General features: G+C 36.0%; 1 protein-coding gene across 2 annotated transcripts in view; it reads right to left on the bottom strand.

Moving 5' to 3' along the window:
* Nucleotides 1–3,499: 3,499 nt before the first annotated feature.
* LOC144971999 (G-protein coupled receptor dmsr-1-like) overlaps nt 3,500–22,464 on the bottom strand; it is a 91,469-nt gene continuing 72,504 nt past the window's right edge. For both annotated transcript variants that reach the window (XM_078913079.1, XM_078913080.1), the window contains one exon: nt 3,500–5,617. In XM_078913079.1, the coding sequence (XP_078769205.1) occupies nt 4,807–5,617 (811 nt within the window). In that variant the 3' untranslated portion in view covers nt 3,500–4,806. The remainder of the gene's footprint in view (nt 5,618–22,464) is intronic.

The following is a 22,464-nucleotide window of genomic DNA, read 5'->3' as shown; positions in this document are numbered from 1 at the left end:
AAGTTAATGTACAACTTATCTTCCTATGTCTGGTGCAACCAGTCAGTACGCGAATAAAGAAACAAAGATGGAAATTGTTCGGACACGTGCTCACGAGATGAAGATATTGCATCACAAACCTCGATGAATGATTGCTTCAAACAAGGAACCAAATACCGAGGGCGTACACCAACTTCACTTCCAACAACATTGAATCAAAAATCTCAAAAAAGATCAAACATATTTAGAAACAACAAATCAAAGAACTGATTTCAACAACACAATGTAAACATCGAATTGCCTCAGCACATTGCACACTTGATGCATTTCAAAAGCTAAGAACATTTGCACTGGACAAAGATTTATGGAAACAAATTACTAACTGGATACGAGAAACAGACTGTCACATTCGAAGTAACACACACACACACACACACACACACACACACACACATATTCATGGCAAGCGTCCATAGAGACAGCACATCCATATTCATTCATATCTGGTACTTCAAGACATTACAACGATTTGAGGCAACGGGCCACTAATAATAAGAACATAGGCATCAATAATTATTTTGAAAGGTTTATAACCGATTGAACTATTAGCATTGAATGACTAAGGAAATAAACACAGGCGAATTTGTGACACCCCCCCCCGTTTCAAAATTGGATTATGTCGGAATGGAGCAGATGCTAAAAAGTCAAATTATAGTTAAACTGGCCAAAAATATGAACCCTTGGTATTTAGCACAGTAAAATAATATGATATTACTTCTCCTCTATAAAGCATATAAACTCTACTTAAGTCTGATATTTCTGGCTACTAATTCCATTTTCAGCATCTTAATCATCCCGACTTACTACCGATTTGAGACGAGGGGTCACATTTGGTATCCGTAAACTGACCAAGATGAAAAATAAATGCCATTTAAAACAACAACAACAACAACAACAAAGAAAAAAAAGTTTAAAAAGGGAGACCAAAAAGAACAACAAATGATGTAATCCCCAAAATGATAGACTCATAGAGTTGGAACTTTTAAAAAATGGCTTGTAATTTATATGTGTATTTCCGTGTTTGAACAGACCATTTGCAGCATTAGTTTAACATCTATTTATTTCTAACGGTGCTGATTTTAAAATGTTAAACTATGATCGCTCTTAACCTCATTGACCTTTCTTACATTTCTTATCGTTTCTTCTTCTAAGAAGAAGAAGAAGAAGGAGGAGGAAAGAGGAGGAGGAGGAGGAGGATAAAAATGCTATCTTTCACATTTTTTGTCATCTGAACTTTAAAACGATTCTTCTGGAATTTTGTTTACTCAAAAATAACACTGTTTTGTGATTGCGGATCACATATTTCAAACCGTCGGGAAATTTTTACGGGTAAATTAATTAAAAGCATCCCAAAAAGACAGAAAAAAATCGATATCAAATATCGACATCATTCTTTGAAATGGAAATTTGTTGCTCTGGGATTGTTTCTGTGTCAATTGTCAATTCAACCAATTGTACATGTAACATCGCCTTTCTTGATTGCTAATGTTTAATTTCAATCAAATATTCAATTAGTTCATGCTTCAATTTACGTCGATAATCATTATTGTGTCATGTTAATTATCGATTCAGTCATCAAAGGTAGACTTCATTTCAACCTCTTGTTCTCAGATAGAATATCGAATCCCGGGTTAATCAAAGTTAATTGAAGCAAAATAAAAATAATGTAGTTATATCCCATATTGATTTATACTGTGCTTTGCTCCTAAACAAGCAATTTCCTCTTTAATTTCACTCATTGGTTTCGGGTAAGTGCTACGTCCGGCATTGTCACCAGAGGTCTGATCTGCCCCAGATAGATAAAAAAAGAACGTATGTAGACTTCAACAAGAGATGAGGTGAGTAGAAAAGTGCCAGAAGACCATAGAGAATAACAATTTTACGCGGCGGGGATGGGGGTTTGAACCTGCGACCTTATTGGTACGACAACTGCCTCCGCCTGGCCGGTGAAAGCGTGACTCTACCGTATGAGCTATCCACGATCCCAAAAAAGATCGTCTCTAACCCTAGTCATTATTAGACTTCAGAGTTTTGATCAGCTGATCGTGAAAATTGGGGCTTCCGCCCGCCATTGATATGTGACAAAACGTCTCTCAATGGTTCTATGCCAGGTCTGTTGTGATGTTAACAAAGGATAATGGAGATTTGTAGAAAGTAGTAACTCGTTCACCAGAGCCATCTGAACATGTAGTACTCTCTGTTCTCATACCGGCATGAGACCACGGGTCACAAATAACAATGAGTATTCTACTATACTATATCAACTAGACGCCCCCCCCCCCTTTCCCCTTCAGAAACACAACGGAATATATTGTGGCGTGTACACAACAATAGAAAACATTTTCTAACTCAATGCTATTTCTAGAACTATTGTATAGTAGTAGAAGTAGTAGTAGTAGTAGTAGTAGTAGTAGTAGTAGTAGTAGTAGTAGTAGTAGTAGTCATAGTTGTAGTAGTAGTAGTAGTAGTAGTAGTAGTAGTAGTAGTAGTAGTAGTAGTAGTAGTAGTAGTAGTAGTAGCGTATGCTACACCTAATTTATTTCGTCAACCCAGCTTCTAAAATCTTCCTCCGCCCTAAGGTTTCGTAGCCACCTTCAAGTTTAGTGACTGGACAGTTGAGGACGATGTAATCGCTGGTCTCTGGGGCTGCCTGACATTTCTGGTAGGTACCACTGTTTCCAAGTTTCCATCTGCACATATTTGATGCTGTTCTGCCATGTCCAGTTAAGAGGCGATTTGAGGAAATCTAATATATCCTGGTGTTATTGAATGTGTATAGAATATCTGACCTGCAAGTAATGTGATATTTACGTGCTGCAGGACGCATCAAATCAAAGAAAACTCCACAAAATTGTAATGTGGCCAACCTCATTGATCTCGTACTATATACTTCATGAATTCAATTCAAATGCACTATACTATAATATTTTTATTGTCATAGAATTTATTTGCTTAATTCTTTTCAGAAGTGCATTAGTCTATGGCAAAGTACCCAACGTAACTTTCCAGAAATGGATAACTAAAGATCTTTTTATCAAACCTTATCTTATTATGGGCTCATTGCTGAAATGAAAATCTCAAAAGATGACACAAATTATTCTTCATTACAACAATGTTAATCAGGTCCAATAATTACATTCGGATGTCAGACCTGTATATATGTACCGCGTCTGTTTAATGTCAAAATTATATAAAACCTCCTAAAGGCGTTTGTCTACTAATATATATAATATATATAATATATAATATAATAATATATATATATACACTCCACCTTCCCCTGTCCCCCTTCCGCCTTACAAAGTCATCACATTCGCAACGATACATCATTTTTCTCATTCAGAAACCTTTTGTAAATACAAAATTTAAAGTTATTAGGGCTTATGCTGTGTTGCACAGCTCGTTTATCTGAACAAAATTAGGTATGGTTTAGCATGCTTTTCTTTTTTTAGTCAGAGTCTTTGTTTTTTTTTAAATCAGTATATATGTTGGATAGGGGTGAAAATTTATGTGGAAAATCGTGAAAAGGGTCAGTAAGCAGCAACCAAACATACATATCATATTCTCCTTTATGGAGACATTTAATTCAAATAAAGTGTACGAATTCTGCTAAATTTTAAACGATGTTTTAAATAAAAATTAATACTGTTTTAATAGGCTTGGTCAAAATAATAATCTAAGTTATTTCCCTTTTGGTCCCAATCTTGAACACATTAAGGTGTCGATTCGTTAAATCGTGTCAAAAAACGGCATTTCACATCTTCATCCGACCCATTCCTATTTGAATATTAAATTACAGTATTGCAGTATACGTTATCAACAATACTGCGGAATTCTGAAAAAAAAAATCACGCATTAAAAATTTTGCCCTGATATCTGAACCCTCAAATACCGATCAATAGAAATGTCCTTCATCTTAGCAAAAACTCTTAAACCTAGGACTTCGTAAGCCCCAGGTTTGAGAGTTTTGCCAAGATGAGAGTCATTTTAAGCGATCGATTATTGAAGGACGAGATTTCTGGTCAAAATTTTATATACATTAAAAAAAAGAGAACGACAGAATTCAAATGATTGATTAAGTACAGTTACGTAATTAATACTATGACACATTATGGCGTTAGTTTTAAGTACCACACAATACCGTACATCTTATTCTCGTTGTCAAACATAGATTCAAAAATGCAAAATTAAATGTGACATCACTAGATGTAAACAGGCTATGCGAAGATTTTACTTGGCAGCCATACGACTTTGACCTGCACTACACGTGATTCCCTTGTTTAATCAACTCATTATCACATGATGATCCAAAGATATGTTAATCGCATGTTGCACGAAGGTCACGTGCGTAACAAATTTAAATATATTTTTCAAACCTTCCAAAACAAATTTGTAAGCGACAGAAAACCATGTCAATGTCAATAACAAAATTATATAAATCACCATAAAGATTGATAGATAGTTGTTGTGCTGTTATGTACGTAGTATGCGCTATCCTCTACTTTTGACTGTATAGAATTCAATGGAAATATCAATCTTTATTCCTTATATATTGTTCATTCCATACAAATCACACTTCTAAAGCTCGTGATCTGTTTTCCACAATGATAACAATGTTTTTTTTTCCATGGTTATTGTCTAAATGGTTAAACCTAATATGTAAGTGGGTATAAAATCACTATGAAAATTTATCTGGGATGTTATTTTACCCATATTTCGATAGACTAATGTCATGAAATCCAATGTTCTATATTGTAAATAAATAAATCACACTGGAACTGGAGGTGCCTTAGAGTATTTGGTGCTCCTTAGGGCGTTGTTGTTGTCCTTCCCACAGCATTTGCAGGACACTGATTTAGAGCATGTGCAGAGAGTCTCTTTTAACGTCTTCCGGAACTGGGAGCTCATTGTATAATAGGTAAAGAAGTTTATGGAAGCGTTGATTAGAGATAGGAGGTCGATGAAGTCACTCAAAGGGTAGTATACATCTTTCCAGAAATTAGTGACAAATATACACAGAAGAACCAGGATAGACTGCGGTAGTTCAGCTATAATGTACAGAGCGATTATAGCTAAAAGCATGATGGTTGTCCTTCTTGTCTGGGCGTTTCCGTTTCCGCTGTTGTTGTTATTTCCCTTGAGTCTTCGAGCTCTCTTATCCGTCTCGCTTAGAGTATGGAGTAATAGCCCGCCAAATATGGATATCAGAGTGCAGGGAATAATCTTGCCTGCCACGGGGTAGATGAAAAACGTAATCGTATTAAGTAGATCAATGCCGTCGCCAAACGTTGGAGATTTCAGATGCCAGTTGACCATCCCGGTGTTGTTGTTGTAACAGGATACGATCCTGGTTGCTAGACAGTTGGGTACGAGAAGCAGGACCGCGCTGAGGAAGGTGACGATGATGAAGATCAAAGTCGACCGTAGGCTGAGCGTTTCAGCACCCCTTGCCGTAGGACGTACGAAGAAGTACCTCATGGCAGCCATGATGACGCCCAGCCATATTGATGACGTGTGAGAAATGAGCGTTGTGTTCATGTGAATGGCTAGGAAGGTCGTCCACGCTTTACTTGTCACTCTGTATAGGTGAAAGGAATAAAAAAGAAAGGAAAAATTATGAAAAGTATGAATAGAATCATTTAATAAAATAAAAACATGAGCTTTTATATTGAAAAATTTCCACTAAACAGCTCAAAGCGTTTTACAAAGAGTGATAGTTAATATCAACGCTTAAAATGTGGAACAAGACATGATGCATTCTTTTTTGGACAGAGACTTCGTTGTTCATGGTCAGGTACTCATTTTACACTTTAGTACTGTGAGAGAATGCGAGTAAAGAGCCTTTAACAATTATTCAACAATACAGCGCTCGAGAATCGAACCCAGGACCTTCCGATCCGAAGGCGAGTGTCATATAACTGGACCACATCCGTTTCAAGAGTTTGATGTTGTATTTTATTACATAAAATGTATTCGATCCCCAATACTCAGTGGTAGCACACTCGCCTTGAAAAGAAGAAAAAAAACAAACGATATGAAAGCTTAAATCTTGGTCAAAATGTTTTACTTATAATATCGATCCCTACGTTCAGTAAGTCATCAACCTTTCAATAGCCCACGCACCAAATCGCAGTGCAGCGCCACATATGGGCTAAGGCGAAGTGACTTGCCTAAGGTCACTTTCACTGTTCTTCGAAATAGGTTCGTTATGGGTACGAATCAAATGTCATATCGCTCGCCCACGTTGCCCTATTTTTTAAAGGCAGTAGCCTATATTAGTCTTTTCGCAATCTTTTCTCTAAGCAAAACGGTTGTCCAACTGAATACCTTCTATTTTGTGTCCAAAAAAACAACCAAAAATCCCATGTTATTCTTGGATCGCCTACTTTAGAAAAAAAGCAGATTGAGTGTTCGAGATAAGATAGAAATGAAGAAACCAGGCTAATAGTCTACGGGTAAACAAATCATTATCCTCATTACAGGAAACGTCGTTAGCAGGATGAAGTGCAGCAATAGGAATCACTAGTCTGATGTCACGTCCACCCATGCCCTAAACGAGCAGCTTGGTTCTAAACAAAGAAAATCGGTACTCTTTATTCTTCAGGCTGGATAGAACTTTTTCACATGTCATGTGATCAGAATAGAATGTATAAGAGTCAAAACATGATCAGATTTATAATGTTTTTCTTCTCTGGATACACTTTTATGCTCGTCGGAAAAGTATTTTATAATGGCGTCCGCCATTGTTCCGACAGTTTAGAACCAGTTACTAAGTTACCATGCGTCATTACGAGGGAAGTGAATGTCACGACTGTTGAAGACTAATAAAGAGGTATTGTTGACGACTGACGTCTAAACGAATCACCACTGTTGCAAATGTAGGGGGGGGGGGATTTATCTTGCCCAAGGAAGAAAAGATGAAAATGTCTAAAGTGGAGCTCGAAACCAGGTCCTTCACGGTTACATTTCAATGCCTTAACGATTTAGCCACTTCGCCTCCCCCGTATCCGAAACGAGTAGCATAAAATTGTTCACATTTTTAAAAAAATCTGTAAAATGTCCTTTTCCCTGTTGAATTATTTATCCAGTTAACTGTCGTACTTTGCAAAAACACGTGTTTAAAAAAGTTGGCCAGAAAACTCGTCCTCCAAATACCGATCGATTTAAATGACCTTCATTTTGGTTTTTTAAAAAAAGCTCTCAAATTTGGAACCTTGCAATGTCCTTCTTTATTCTCGGTTTGATAGTTTTTGCCAAGATGAGGGTCATTGAAATCCATCGATATTTTATTTGAAGGAAGGGTTTTCTGGCCAAATTTTAAATACGTGTTTTTCCAAACTACGACAGCTAACAGCTTATTGGTTTCTGTCCGATCTGTAAACAGCAATTGAGTAGATACTCAGCCGTACTCGGAGAAAGAAAAAAACATATTTAAAAATTTGGCCAATAAACTCGTCCGTCAAATATCGATCGATTTAAATGACAATGATTTTGGCAAAAACTATTAAACCTGCGTCTAAGAAAGGCATTGGAAGGTCCCAGGATGGATATTTTTTTTCCAAGATGAGAGTCATTTAAATCGATCGAGTTTTCTGGCCAAATTTTCAAATATGGTTATTTTCCAGAGTACGTCAATACTATCATAGAAAGCCAGTCATGATTTGAATAATGGATGATGCGGGGTAGACATTTTATGCTTCTGTCTCGTGTGTTTTTCTGACAACGTAACAAACGAATAAAAAGAAAAGCATTCTCGTTGACATGCTTGCCGATTCAGGGACAACAAAGGGCATTGCCGTACTCTTTAATAATAAAAAATAAAACAACATTTCTAAATATTTTGGTCAGAAAACTGGTCCTTCAAATATTGATCGATTAGGGCTCTCATCTTGTCAACAACTCAATCCTGGGATAGCGTTGGCTCAGCGGTACGGTCTTCTCGAAATGTACAGAGTTCGACTATCCATCGCGCTGTGTGGCCTTGAGCAAGTCACCTAGCCTTAGCTCAATTTGCGGCGCTGAACTGCGGCTGAAAGTGTTATTCCAGTCTTCCCCTGGAATAGATCCGAAAGAAAAAAATCTCCTTAGGGATGAATAAAGGGAATTTATTAATATATTCTCGAAGACTCCTTTAAGTCCCAGGTTTGGTAGTTTTTGAATGGATGTGGGTGTATTTTTGGGCGATCGATATTTGAAGGGCAAGTTTTCATGCCGATATTATAGAAATCTCTTTATTTTTCAGAGTTGGAGACCTTTACTACATTTCCATGTTATTGATCAACTGACTCTGCAAAAGGTCGGTCGGTCCACATGAGTAAAATGTGCCGAACATTCCCCCCAATTGACGTAACATTCTGCATTGTAGAAATGCAGCAAGATACAATACTTTATTCTTTCGACCGTTCATCTCAGCATCTTCCCCATTGAAATATTTCGACAAAGTATTTCAATTTTAAACCCAATTCAAAACCATTCGTTAATACACAGAATCAGTTTTGAAGGATACAAACATGTAAAGCAAATAGACGGCACTTTTCCTTATTTTTAAGTGATTAACCAATATGAATGTAACAACTCCGTTGTTAAGGTTTTATTCACTTTAACAATGCCACTATCATATTATCTCATTCCTCTGTAGTGTTTCATTCATCTTGTTTTGTTGATAAAGGGGAAACCCGAAAAGTCCACAGTAATCTGTCTTCCTCAAATAATATGAAGCTTACAATTCAACACTTATCGTATTTTTTTTCATTCGAGCTTCAAGCAGCAATATTTTCATGACTCACATATTAGACATATTCTTTACTTTATATATTTTTCTATTTAAAAAAGCGATGACATGATAATAGTGAAGAAAAGTCGTGACATCAAATACTCTACTCTTTTGGTTCCTAAATCCTTGGGAGTGAGTATATAACCAGTCCTTCCGAGTAGGTACTAATAATGAAAAGGTTACATACAGGCGATATAACTATTTCAGTAGCAAGATGTATAGGCAGATTCTTAGGATTATGGGACGTAAAAGAGGGAGGATGGAGGATCTTTATTGACGACCAGCGTATATTTAGTCTAGAAAATAAGATGTCGTTACTCTGACACCAGATGATGGATTACACAAGATATATACCCAGTCTTCCCAAAAAGTGGCTTTACACTTCCAACCAAATAGGAACCAGCTTGTTTGACATCACACTTGTCGTCCACAATTTAAACTGGCTTATCCTGCGATTAACTTGATATTTTATTGATTAAGAGAATAAAGGGAAAAATAATCAATTAAAACAATCAAGTTTATCAGGGTAGAATTATTGTAAATGAATTATAAGTAGTCGGCGGCTATCATTCACTCTGACCGCTTTAGGGAGGCGGTGAACTGTGAGGTGATTCTCGGATTTCATTGAAAAAACAACAAACCCTATACTGCCGTATACTGGAAAAACACATATTTATTTACTTGGCCAGCAAACTCGTCCTTCAAATATCGATCGATTTAAATGACTCTCATCTTGGCAAAAACTCTCAAGCCCGGGACTTCGGCGAAGTCCCGGGTTTGAGAGTTTTTACCAAGATGAGAGTCATTTAAATCGATCGATATTTGAAGGACGAGTTTTCTGGCCATATTTTTTAATATGTATTTTTCCAGAGTACGGCAGCATAGTAGTAATGGTAAAACATGACATGTTCGGGTTACAGTAAATCAATAGTCATTGAAATAGGGGTGGGGGGGGGGGGGAAACTAATCACTGGATTGACACGGGGTCCACATATCAATGACACACAGGTCATATAGTGTAACATGTCACCAATCATGGCAAAAGGGTATTATTATAAAGCGTATCATAAAAATTACCTACGGGGGGATATAGAATATATAAAGATGTGACCATCCGCCTCTAGCTCTAAACGGTTATACGTCGGGATCGTTGAGATGTTAACAATAGAATCAGTTTCTTAGAATGTTCTAACCCAAATTTGGCATCTCTGATTTTCATTTCTTTAACGTCATTTTATCATTCGCATTTTAAATATAAGGCTGTTGAAAAGGAAGCATGAAAAGTTACCCAAAGCGTCACACTGGCATGTGGTCTTGAAGTATGACACTCGTTTTCGGAGCGGAAGGTCCTGGGTTCGGCGCATAGTTGAGTCCTTGGAAAAGGCTCTTTTTCACATTCTCTCACCAGACTCAGGTGTAATATGAGTACCCGACCATTTACAGCGTTGTCTCTGTCCGAAAAAATAGTATTATCGCCTAACAGGAGCCATGTTACCTCCTATATGTTAAGTGTTGCTGTTGGCCAGGGTCCTCTTGTAAATCGCTTTGAGCACGTTTAGTGGATATTGCGCTATATAAAAGCTGAATTTAAAAAATAGTAATGTAACCTTAGCATTTATTTCACATGTAACTATTTTGCCCAAAACGTTTGTCTTGTTCATCTATCAACATGTATTTTCAACTATTAAATAAGTGACTGAAGAACAGGATTATATACTATTATGATATTTCCATTGCTTTAAAGCACTTGGGTGGTTGTGTGTGTTATATGTGTACATTCAAGACTATCATTATAGATAGTTTTCGCTTGGCTAAGAAGCTCACAACATTGCCATCAAACCAACAAACAGAACTCTTCTGCCGTCTTCCGGATAAAGACGTCGGGTACGGACTAAATACTAAGAATAAAGAGAAGAGCCGCTAGACCTACCCATGCAAGCTCAAAAATATAAACAAAACGGCAGAGGACATCGGGTGCTTGGTATGGGTAAGTCTACCAGCTTTTCTCTTTATTTTTGATATTTTTTTCCGTGCCCGACGTCTTTATCCGGAAGACGGCAGAGGACGGCAGTGCCGGGTCGTCGGAGTCAGTCTCCAGTGTGTGTTGCGCATAGTCTGGTTAACACAGTTAAGTGAGAATTACTCATAATCTTGGATTGCAAGAAAAAAACAATAACAAAGACCCGAGTGACGTCAACTTCATTCTATCTATAGATAGAAGATGACGTCACTCAGGTCTTTGTTATTGTTTTTGCCATCCGCGTTTATGAGTAATGCTCACTGAACGGTATTAACCCGACTATAAACGTTCATGGATACACACAGTTTTGTGTGTTGGTCCGTTATACTTCCGGATGGCAATGTTATGAGCTTCTTAGCCAAGCGCATACTATCTATAATGAAAGTATTATTTAGAAATTGACTCGTGTTCAGTAATACTGGTTTTTACTACGCTGTGGTAGCTTGTTGGTAGGTTAAAACACGTAGAGATGATTATTATGATAATATTATGTCAGGCGTTTCTCACCTATCCAGGTCAATATTCACAGACCATTATTTTGTTTGTTTATGCCATGATGATTCAATCTCCAGGCACAACATAGGTTTTATTTCCAGGTTACTGTATGCTGTGATTTTATTTATATATTCATGTCGTATTCATTTGATTTACACGCTTAAAACTACAAAGTAATATGACCCAGTACGACCAAATCTTGAAAATAATGAAACAAAAAGAACAGTTAGCGGTTGACCATGGCACTCATCGTTTCTGTATAGATAGAATGCGCTTGGCCAAGGAGTTCACAACATTGCCATCCGGAAGTATAACGGACCAACACACAAACTCTGTGTAACCATGAACTTTTATAGTCTGGTTAATACAGTTTAGTGAGAACAACTCACAAACGCGGATGGCAAAAACAATAACAAAGGCCTGAGTGACGTCATCTGCATACTATCTATACTAATCACCATCCAATGGCCGTCATGTCAATACACACACACACACACACACACACACACACACACAGGCCAACAACCTTAAAGAACTGGCTACTGTACAATTAACAAACTTGTTTTTTCACCTCCATTTTTCAAGATTTTTAAAATCTTCACATATTTATGAATTCATCTGACCTTTAACCTGCTAGATGTACATAGACCTTTGGAATCTCAGACTTTATATTTGCTGATACTTTTTTTTTAAAGAAGACATTGATTCATAGAAATATGAAGTAAAAAAACAAATCCTGACAAAATGGGAAAAAGACATGAAAAAATAAAAAAACAAAATTAAAGGAAAGAGCAAATTCCTCATATGTTAACATATACAAACACACACACACACACACACACACCACAGAGAGAGAGAGAGAGAGAGAGAGAGAGAGAGAGAGAGAGAGAGAGAGAGTAATAAACAACCTCTCAGACACACAAACACAAAAACAACCCTCACACACACAAGCACACACACACACAAACAAATAAACTAGCAATGACTATGAAAAATGTTTTTTTCTCTTTTTGTCTAAAATCAAAGCCCTATCTCCACTGAGTAAAAATGTTTTTGAATTTTGAAAATCCATTCATAGATAAACAAGTTATGCAGTTTCAAAGGTGTCATTTATTTGGATGACCCGCAAAGAGGAAAAAAACGCGAAAATATGGGACGCTTTTTCGGTATTTTTTTTCGACCTTTGGTTTTATCTTGCGAAATAAGTGGATTAAAAGATTGAAACTTGAAGAGCAAATTAGGATGGTGTTTTGTAAAATACGGGAAACGTACTCGTCATATTCATATGAAATTTTACAACCAAAAAGAAGAAATGTTCATGTATTACCTTGTCAGCGACAAAACCTCAAGATCCGGTAGTTTTAGAAATATTTTACTCCAAAGAGTAAAAATCTATTTTTAACGGTCTTCTGGTAATCGCACAAGTTTTGTCGCTTGACATAATCTAAAATGACCTTTTTTCTAACTGTGTGCCAACTGTCAGTCATATTCATTGATAAACAGCGTCGTAATTAATTTTTTAAAATAGCATATACGAAACGGCTTCGTCCCATATTTTGACGCGAATTCGGGCACTTCGTGAGAGAAAAAGAGGCCCAAAGATTTGTGCGGGATAGTCATTGCTAAATAAACACGCAAACACGCATACACATAAACAAAAACACACACAAACAGACACACAAACAAAACATACACAAACACACACAAATATACACACATAAACACACACACACACACACACACGAGAACTCTATTCTAGTTTACGGAATTTTTTTTACAAAAACATAGGGAATGTCTTTTAACATAAGAATGACAAAGAATTGTTTACTTTTTAGAGTCTGAGGTGGGTGAAACCATCGCGCAAAATACTCTAAATCAATTGGAGAAAAAAAACGGTAAGCATTGAAATGTAAGCTCCAATTTAATAAACGAAGACAGATACGTTCCTTTCTCCTCAGCTTCTTTCAGCCACACATCCTCTCACGGAGACAATTCAGCTTTACAGTATTTCTTAATTAATCTTTATACATCTATATTTTGTTATCATTTCATCCACAGTATTGCTGTACTCTTGAAACACACATGTTTAGAAATTTGGCCAGAAAACAAATCTTTCAAATATCGATCGATTTAAATGACCCTCGTTTTAGCAAAAACATTCAAACCTGGGGATTCGTGATATTTGAAAGACGAGTTTTCTGGCCAAATTTCTAACTATGTATTTTTCAAGAGCACGCCAGAGTACTCGTATACACTTACAAATCGCCATTTTAAAAATTGAACTGAAAACGTTTAGTCCATCAAACTGACTCCAAAAACGCCCAAAAATTCCGAGACCCAAAGGTTCAAAAAAGTCTCGAGTTCAACAATTTAAAAAAACTTTTGATGTTCATTGTCATTCCTCAAAAAGAGTTCATTTTTTGTTGTTGTTGTTGTTGCCCTTTCTAAAATAAATGTTATTATTCAAAAGCGCTATGTCAGCATACGATTGCGTACTCGTGGCCACCGACGCTTAATCACATCTCCGGTATGTAACAAGGGATTTGTTTCTCAGGAGCGTTAAACATTATCCGATTAGGACTTCAATTATCGATTGATTGCCCACCATTTCATTAAAAAAACAAAACAAAACCTGAACTTTTATATAGCGCAGTGTCCACTAAATGTGATCAAAGCGCTTTACAAGGTGTCCCAGACCAACAGTAAAACGTAGCACGTAGAGCAAGAATGACGCTTGCTAGGCGGTATTGCAAATTTGTTGTTTTTTTTCCGACAGAGACAACGCTGTTAACGGCCAGGTACTCTTTTTACACCTGAGTACGGTTGGTGAATGTGAGTAAAGAGCATTTTGCAAGGACTCAACTATGCGCCGAGCGAGGCTCGAACTTAGGACCTCTTCCGATCCGAAATCGAGTGTCATACCAATAGACCAGATAACCGCACATTCATTATTTTTGTCAGTACTTTTGTCAGTGTTGAGTCCTTGGAAAAGGCTCTTTACTCACTTTCTCTCCCGTGCTCAGGTGTAACAGCGCTGTCTTTGTCCGAAAATTTGTAATATCGCCTAACAGGCGTTAAGTTCCGTCCTACATTTTAAATGTTGCTGTTGACCGGGGACCCCTTGTAAAGCGCTTTGAGCACAGTTTGTGGATATAAAGCTATTATTTTTCATTATTTTTGTCAGTCCACGTCAGATTCTAGCAACTTTGTCGTATCTCTATTGATTTGTGTCCGAAATGTTTTATTGTGTGATATTTACTATGTTACGCAACGGTTGCAGGGAACGTACTTTTAATTTCCGGTTGCCAGGCAGCGCAACGGCCATTGTTGTTGTTTCCAATCTTTTATTCAGACATCAATCGGCAGCTGTTGGGGTGTTTTTTCCTTTGTCCATTTCCCCCGATCTGTTATGCAAATCTTATTTACGGCCGCCCTACTTCTTTACCGATTTCAGTCGGGAACGACTTGTCATCGGCCGTAACAAATCATTCTCTTGGAATTTACGGTCAACCTGTTTTACTTTGTTCGTCGATCTGTACTTTAAGCTATCCTGGCACTGGTAATGACAGTACGCAACGATTGGTAGCCGGCCGTGAGTTACATTGTTGTCTTGTCGTGCAATAAAATGGAGGCTATGTGGTCTAGTGGTATAGTACTCGCCTTAAGATCGGAACGTTTATGGTTCGAATCGCGCTATTTTATTAGCAGGATGTAGATATAGGCAGGTTAAAAGGGTTACGGGGCGTAAAAGATCGATGATGGATGCCCTTTACTCACGACCGATATAAATCAGTTATATTAAAATTATCATTTTGGAACCAGAAGATCAATTATACACGGTATGTATAAGTCCTCATGAAGCCTGTCTTTACACATCTAATGAGAATCAAACCAGTTTTTTTTAATAACGCTTTTGTTTAAAATTACAGCAACAACAGGTTCTCAGGAAGCCTGTCTTTACACATCCAATGAGAATCGAACCAGTTTTTTAAAAAAAATAACGCTTTTGTTTCAGATTACAGGTTCGTGCAAAGGGTTTTTAGAACATCTAGTAAATATTGTACTCTCTTGAGGCCAAGGCTATACATTTAAAAAAAAATACATAAAATGCTTTGCGTATATCCGTTATTACCTTAAAACGTCCGATTCTACGTGATTGTTGTTGACGGTATGATCGCATTCACTCATTATTTCGTCAGTCCTGATTTGTTTTTATAGGGAAGCGGGAATCCAAACAGACGTAAACTTGATTCGTTCTCGAAACTTTCATATCTCATTCGTTGTTTTTTTTTTTTGTTTTTTTTTGTTTTTTTTTGCTTTTTTTTCTTCAATAAATCCTTTATTTCACAATAAATAAATGTATAGATTTAAAAATTTATTTCGATAGAGCAGAGAAAGTCAAGACGTCATACCTTCTGCTCTTCCAGTTCCAAACCTCTTGGAAATGTTATGTACCCAGTCCTCCCGAGGACTAATAATAAATAGGTTACATATTGAATCATAAGGCGGGATAACTATTTTAGGATCAGGATGTATGGGCAGAATCCTATGACTATGGGACGTATAAGAGCGAGGATAGATGATCTTTAACACGAGGTATTGATTTAGTCGTCTGGAAGACTAACTTCCAATTAGATTGGAACCGTTTTTTTTTTAAATCACACTTTTGTTTCCTATTATAGGGACATCAACATTTTAGAACATCTAGTAAATGTTGTGCTCTCTTGAGGCTAAAGCTATAGACTCTACATTTAAAAAAAATAAGACATAAAATGCTTTGCGTATCTCCATAATTACCTTAAAACGTCCGATTCTACGTGATTGTTGTTGACGGTATGATCGCATTCACTCATTATTTCGTCAGTCCTGATTTGTTTTTATAGGGAAGCGGGAATCCAAACAGAGGTGGCCTTGATTCGCCCTCCAATCTTTCATGGCATTTGATTCGTTGTGGGTTTTTTCTTCATCTAAAACTCTATCATTTCACAATAAATAACGTTAGTGTTAAATTACGTAATTCTTTTGTTATTTGACTTGACATCGGTTTTACATCAGTGTATGATACGCCAATTTGCCAAATTCTGACCAATTACATAATAGAAATTTGGCCAGAAAGCTTCTATCTACTCAAATCATTTAGCGATTTAAATGACCCCCAATTGCACAAAAATTTCAAGCCTGATATTTCAAATCAACTCAATGGTTTTAGGCTTTTTGACAAGGCGGGTTGTTTTTTTAATCGGTCAATATTAGTTTTGAAAGTTTTCCGTCCAAATAGTAAAAAAGTAGTCCTTCAGAGCCATTGGGCCCATAGTAGGTTATCCCGGGTTCAATAGCGTGAAACGGACAATAGCAATTCCTTGCTATCCTTTGGATAAGACGTTAGTCTTTCGCAAAGTTCTTTCTGCCAAATCAAACAGCTACCCATTCATTTTTGGGTGGACAGGGGGGGGGGGGGCAGAATAAATGTCGACTGCACCCGTGGTCGATCTTGGTCCTTTTGCGTATGAAGCGAGTGATCTATCAACTGTGCTATCGGGACCCCCTTTCTGACCAAAGAGAAAGAGAAAAAAAAGAGAGTTTTTTTGTGATAGTAGATCTGAGTGCATCATTCAATTTGTTGACTAAAAAAAATTAAATAAACCCCAATAAATTGAGCAAGTAGATTATCTAATAACTATGGTTTTTGTCAATGGACTTCAATAAATACCCCGAGTAATTGCCTCATCTCGATGGTTCACTGAAAGACAGACAGTAAACTTTGCGATCCTAAATACAACACTTATTTATAATTTTGGACAGAAAAAAAACAACTCGTCTTTCAAATATTTTCGATCGATTAAAATGACCTTCATCTTGGCAAATACTCTAAAACCTGGGACTTCCGCGTAGTTTTTGACAAGATAAGAGTCATTTTAATCGATCCAGATATGAAGGACGAGATATGTGGCCAAAAAAAATTTAATACGTGGTTTTCCAAAGTACAACAGAACTGAGAGTTCATAAAATATTCATTTCGCCCACACTCCGCACCGCCAGCAATAGTGCATTGTGTGTACTTTTTTGAACTTTTATAGCTGAAATAATGAGAGAAATATGTATAGTAGTACGTTAGGGGTATATAAATGTTTATTTATGAGGTATTAATGTACGAATGTGTGGCTGGGTGGTATGGCACTCGGCTTGAGACCCATAAGTCTCGAATTCAAGTCCTGCTTGTGACGACGTTCAGTTGAGTCCTTGGAAAATGCTCTTTACCCACATTTTCTCACCGGACTCGTGATCGTGAATATCGGGACTTCAGAAGTTTGATCCTCCAACCATCAATATCGTATTCAAACTAAAGAAAAAAATATTGCGTCCCGAACAAAAAGACTACCAAGTTAAACTTAAGCGTAAGAAATCTTCAACTCTCTCCTACCGGCCATTTTCAGGATTTTCCCCAAAACTTCACACCCAACTTATACAAAAATAGATTTATTTCACTCAAACGCACAATCTGTTAGTTCTTGCTATACAATTTTTTTCTGATATACGAGCTCTCAAACACGGTGGTTAATATTCTTTAACTATAGCAAACAATTTTGTTCAAATATTGTGATGTACAAAAGAAATTAGAATGAGAAAAATGTTGCCTGCATCGTAACGAATGTGACGATTTTTCCTATGGGTGGTGAGGAGAGGATTAAGTCAGAGACAAAGAATTCTCTCTCCCTGTTAACTAATGGAAGTCAAATTCTAATCTTTTATTTTTTTTTGCAGGCTAATTCTAGGAAAGAGTTTAAGCCGTCTCATGGTGTTAATCAAAATTTGATCTGGTTTATTTTCGAAAGACATCTTTCAAAATTTATTTATGTAAAAGTAACAAGATCTCAACAGGTAAAAAAAAAAATCAATATCCTTAACAGAAATGGTGGTAAGGACCGGTACGCCAACCACAGCTAAAGACTGAAAAAAATACTTTAACTCTCTCCTTACCGGCCATTTTCCGGATTTTCCCCAAAACTTCACACCCAACCTATACAAAAATAGATTTATTTCACTCAAACACACAATCTGCTAGTTCTTGCTATACATAATGTTTTTGTTAAACAAGTTCTTCAACACAGTGTTAATATAATTCAACTATAGCAAACATTTTTGTTCAAATATTATGATGTACAAAAGAAATCAGAATGAGAAAAATGTTGGCTGCATCGTAACGAATGTGACGATGTTCCTATGGGTGGTAAGGAGGGGGTTAAGTGTTACTTTACCAAAAAAAAAAATATCTTATTTTCCTAGGTTGTTCCTATCAAGTCTTAAATTTAGATTCAAACCCGCATAATGCAAGGCAAGTCGGTAATTGATTACTTAATGGTTTGTGTTACGATTACGGGGACTTACAGAAATCGATTACGCGTGATAAGTGAACGGTACAAGAAAAACATCGTTATACCTATTTTCTCTCTAAACCAATGCCATGTAATTCTAAATTATTTAATAATAATGTTTTGACTACACTACAACTTCAAAGTCAGTGAATCTTAAGAGGTAAACAAGCTAAATTTAGACAATATTAATCGGGGAATCTTCATTTGGAGAAGGCTGTTGTGAAGTACTCTTATTTTACCCATCATTATCGATTGTCTGTAAAATATATTGCTCTTAGATAAATGGTTTTCAATTATGAGAGGGTCCAAGAATTTGGTTTTAAAACTGCCTTAAGAAATTGGTATGTTTTTAACATCTTACAATCACTCTTTACTTATGTTTTTTTTTTTTTTGACTTATTGACAGCGTTAAAATAAAGTAATCTTTCCATCCAAATTGAAAGAATAATTGTTTTAAGTGTGTAGCAGATTCGATTATGTCTACAATAATATATGAGAAGTCCCGTTGATCTTGAAAAGACATAAATTCTTCTACTTGCAATGTTGTTAACAGGAAAGTGGATATTTTGTCTGGTTTTAGCTCTTGTCAGGCAAAAATTATAGCAGCGCTCAATATAATATTTTCTAAAATATCAAAAAAAATTTAATTAAAAACAAAACGAAATATAAAACACACTATAACGCCCATCCCATCGCAAAATTGAAGGTTGGTTTACCAAAACTCCTTTTGTCCATTTTTCTAATTTTTTTAGATTTTCTATCCATGACAAAAATTGAAATATAAATTATATCTTAAGCATCAAATTACACATTAATTTCTTCAGATTTGTATGAATATGAAGTTTAAGTATAATAAATAATAGACCGAATGAGAAAATTTAGGGAAAATAATCCTCAATATCTCAAAATGGGAAAATAAGCGAGTTAGGGAGTTTTGGAAAACCACTCTTCACTTCATATTTTAACCCAGTTAAGCAGATATAATATTTTGATTCAGGTTATATATATATATTTTTTTCATATTTTTGCTATGAGGAAAAACGACCATGATTTTACTGCCAATATTGCTGGCCCGCTAAAAACCTTTACCTGACTTACAAAACAAACCCCCCAAAACAGGTATCGGAAATAAAATAAAAACGATAGTTTTACGAGACAGGTCGCAGTCCCTACAACGTCCGGGGGTGTAAAATCATGGCGGACTCTGATTTGTCTGAATGGAGAATAGATTAGAAGTGGTTTGTTGTGTTTATGGCAAACATGTTTATTAGTGTGTGTCTGTAGATCGCATATTTGGGATGATTTATTTAAATATTTATTCATTTCGGGTCTGAATATTTATAATAATGATATGCTGATAGGTTTTTAAAAAAAACTCACAACATCTGCCAGCCGGATATAACATACCAACACACACAACTATGTGTAACCTTAAACGTTTACAGGCTGACAGATAGAATTTGGTGAGACCTAATCATAAAAATGTCTTGCTAAAAAAAATTATAAAAAAGAGCTGACTGACATCAATTTCGTTCCTCCTATTTGTGACCGATCGTTTGAAAACGGTGTTATGTTGGAGTGAAACGAGATTTCGAAAATTAAAAGTGCGTTGAAAACGATTTGATTTAACACTGTTTAAACTTGGGTAGTGTGAGATAATACATTTATTTTTCTCACAGGGCATATAAACTCGAATATTTTATATTTCAGACGTTAAAGAAAATCATATTTAACCCTATATAGTACTGTTTGTAATGAAGGGTCACATATGATTCTGAAATGGTCAGAGTTGTAGAGATTTTATATATCCTGCCATTTATTGTTGGTTGGAGATAAAATGTATTATGTTTTAAAGTGGGACACTTATTATTTATTTCTTCGAGCTTCGAGCAGCAACATTTACATTGTAGAAAATAGTAGATGTACACATTAAACTTTTTACTTAAACTCGTTAAATTTGAGATTTTCTTGGATTAAATTTAGAGCTAGTTATTCTGTACATGAGTGTTACATACACCATCACCCGGGGAAATACATGTTCAACCCCTACTGTCCATAGCCCCTATTTATTTTAACCAAATAACAAAACAGAAAGAAGTAAAAAAAAATTCAAACAAACAAAATAGACAAAACAAATTTTAGACATTTTTGTTCATTTTACGGCGTTGCAATGCGGCGGACGCCAGGGTTATCCTGTTCTCTTTTTTTTTCTGTCTTAAAACAGATTATTCGAAATAAATATTTCTACTCCAGAAAAAATAAAGGAACTCCTATTTTTATTCTATTGTTCAAAGGTTCTGAAAATATAGACATTTAAAAATAATATCCCATCTCCTTCCTTTTTGCTTGCGCTGAAATGACGTTAAAGTGTCTCAAGTGCTGTAAAATACATGATATAATATAAATACTCGTGTATCTATATACAAAAAGACTTCTTACCATTCTAAAGCACACACTAAAGCATAGCCGCCCATCCACCTTGGATAAATAAACAGTTTGGAAATGCGATTACAATCGTCGTCCCTGGTTATGTCTTCGTTACTTTTATTTTGTAAGAGTTTTTCTCTGATTTGTTTTGATTTGCTTATTTGTCTCTTGGAATTTTTTTTTTTTTTTAGGTTATTTTTGATGGGGTTTTTTGGGGGTTTTATTTTTGTTTTGTTTTGTTTTTTTTTTTATTTTTTGTCTGTTCGCTTTTGCTATATTTTTTGTGTGTGATTTTTGATTGTTTTTTTTTTTTTGTTTTTTTGTTTGTTTTTTTTTTCGTTTTTTTGTTGGTTTTTTTTTTTTATTGAGAATGGCAGTGAAGGATGAATTCTGTATGATGTCTTTTTCAGACTTGCTGATTAGATACGTGTTTATTTTCTTTGGCGTGCTGATGTGAAAAGAACTGGCAATGCTGACCAATCAGTAGACAGGTGTCAAGCCGGGGATGATAAGCCAAGAATTGACAGGATGCGTATGATGAATAATAAAGCACAATAAGTGTGCCTACTTACCTTTGCAGTAGGGCTTTGTTTCTATTCAATATCACGTGTGACTTACTGCCTCCAAACGGTGTTGTGGTGAATAATAAAGCACAATAATTTTGCCTACTTACCATTGCAGTCGGGCTTTGTTTCTATTCAATATTATAATATGTGACTTACTGCCTCCAAACGGTTTTATGGTGAATAAAGCACTATGTTGTCGATTTACCTGTGGAGTCGGGCTTTGTTTCTATTCAATATTATATGTGACTTACTGCCTCCAAATGGTGTTATGGTGAATAAAGCACTATTTTGTCGATTTACCTGTGGAGTCGTGGTTTTTTTCTATTCAATATCATAAATATTATGTGACTTACTGTCTCAAAACGGTGGTAGATTGGGGTGATGTATAAATAGTATGCGCTTGGCAAATAAGCTAAGAAGCTCATAACATTGCCAGCCGTGTATTACATTGTATAACGGACCAATACACAAAACTATGTGTAACCCATAATTATATAGTCTGGTTAATACAGTTTATTGAGAATTTCTCACAAACACGGATGGCAAAACACAATAACAAAGACCTGAGTGACGTCAACTTCATACAATCAATAGATAAAACGAAATTGACGTCACTCGGATCGATATTATTGGGGTTTTTGTTGTTGTTGTTTTGTTTTTGTTTTGTTTTTGTTTTTTGTTTGTATTTTTTTGGCATCCATGTTTATGAGTCATTCTCACTAAACTGTAACCAGATTATAAACGTTCAAGGTTACACCAAGTTTTGTGTGG

The sequence above is a fragment of the Berghia stephanieae genome, chromosome 4 (genome assembly GCF_034508935.2).
Source record: "Berghia stephanieae isolate SIO BIC M18660-M18661 chromosome 4, UCSD_Bste_1.3, whole genome shotgun sequence".
Lineage (NCBI taxonomy): Eukaryota > Metazoa > Mollusca > Gastropoda > Nudibranchia > Aeolidiidae > Berghia > Berghia stephanieae.
This window is presented reverse-complemented; position numbering and strand designations above follow the sequence as displayed.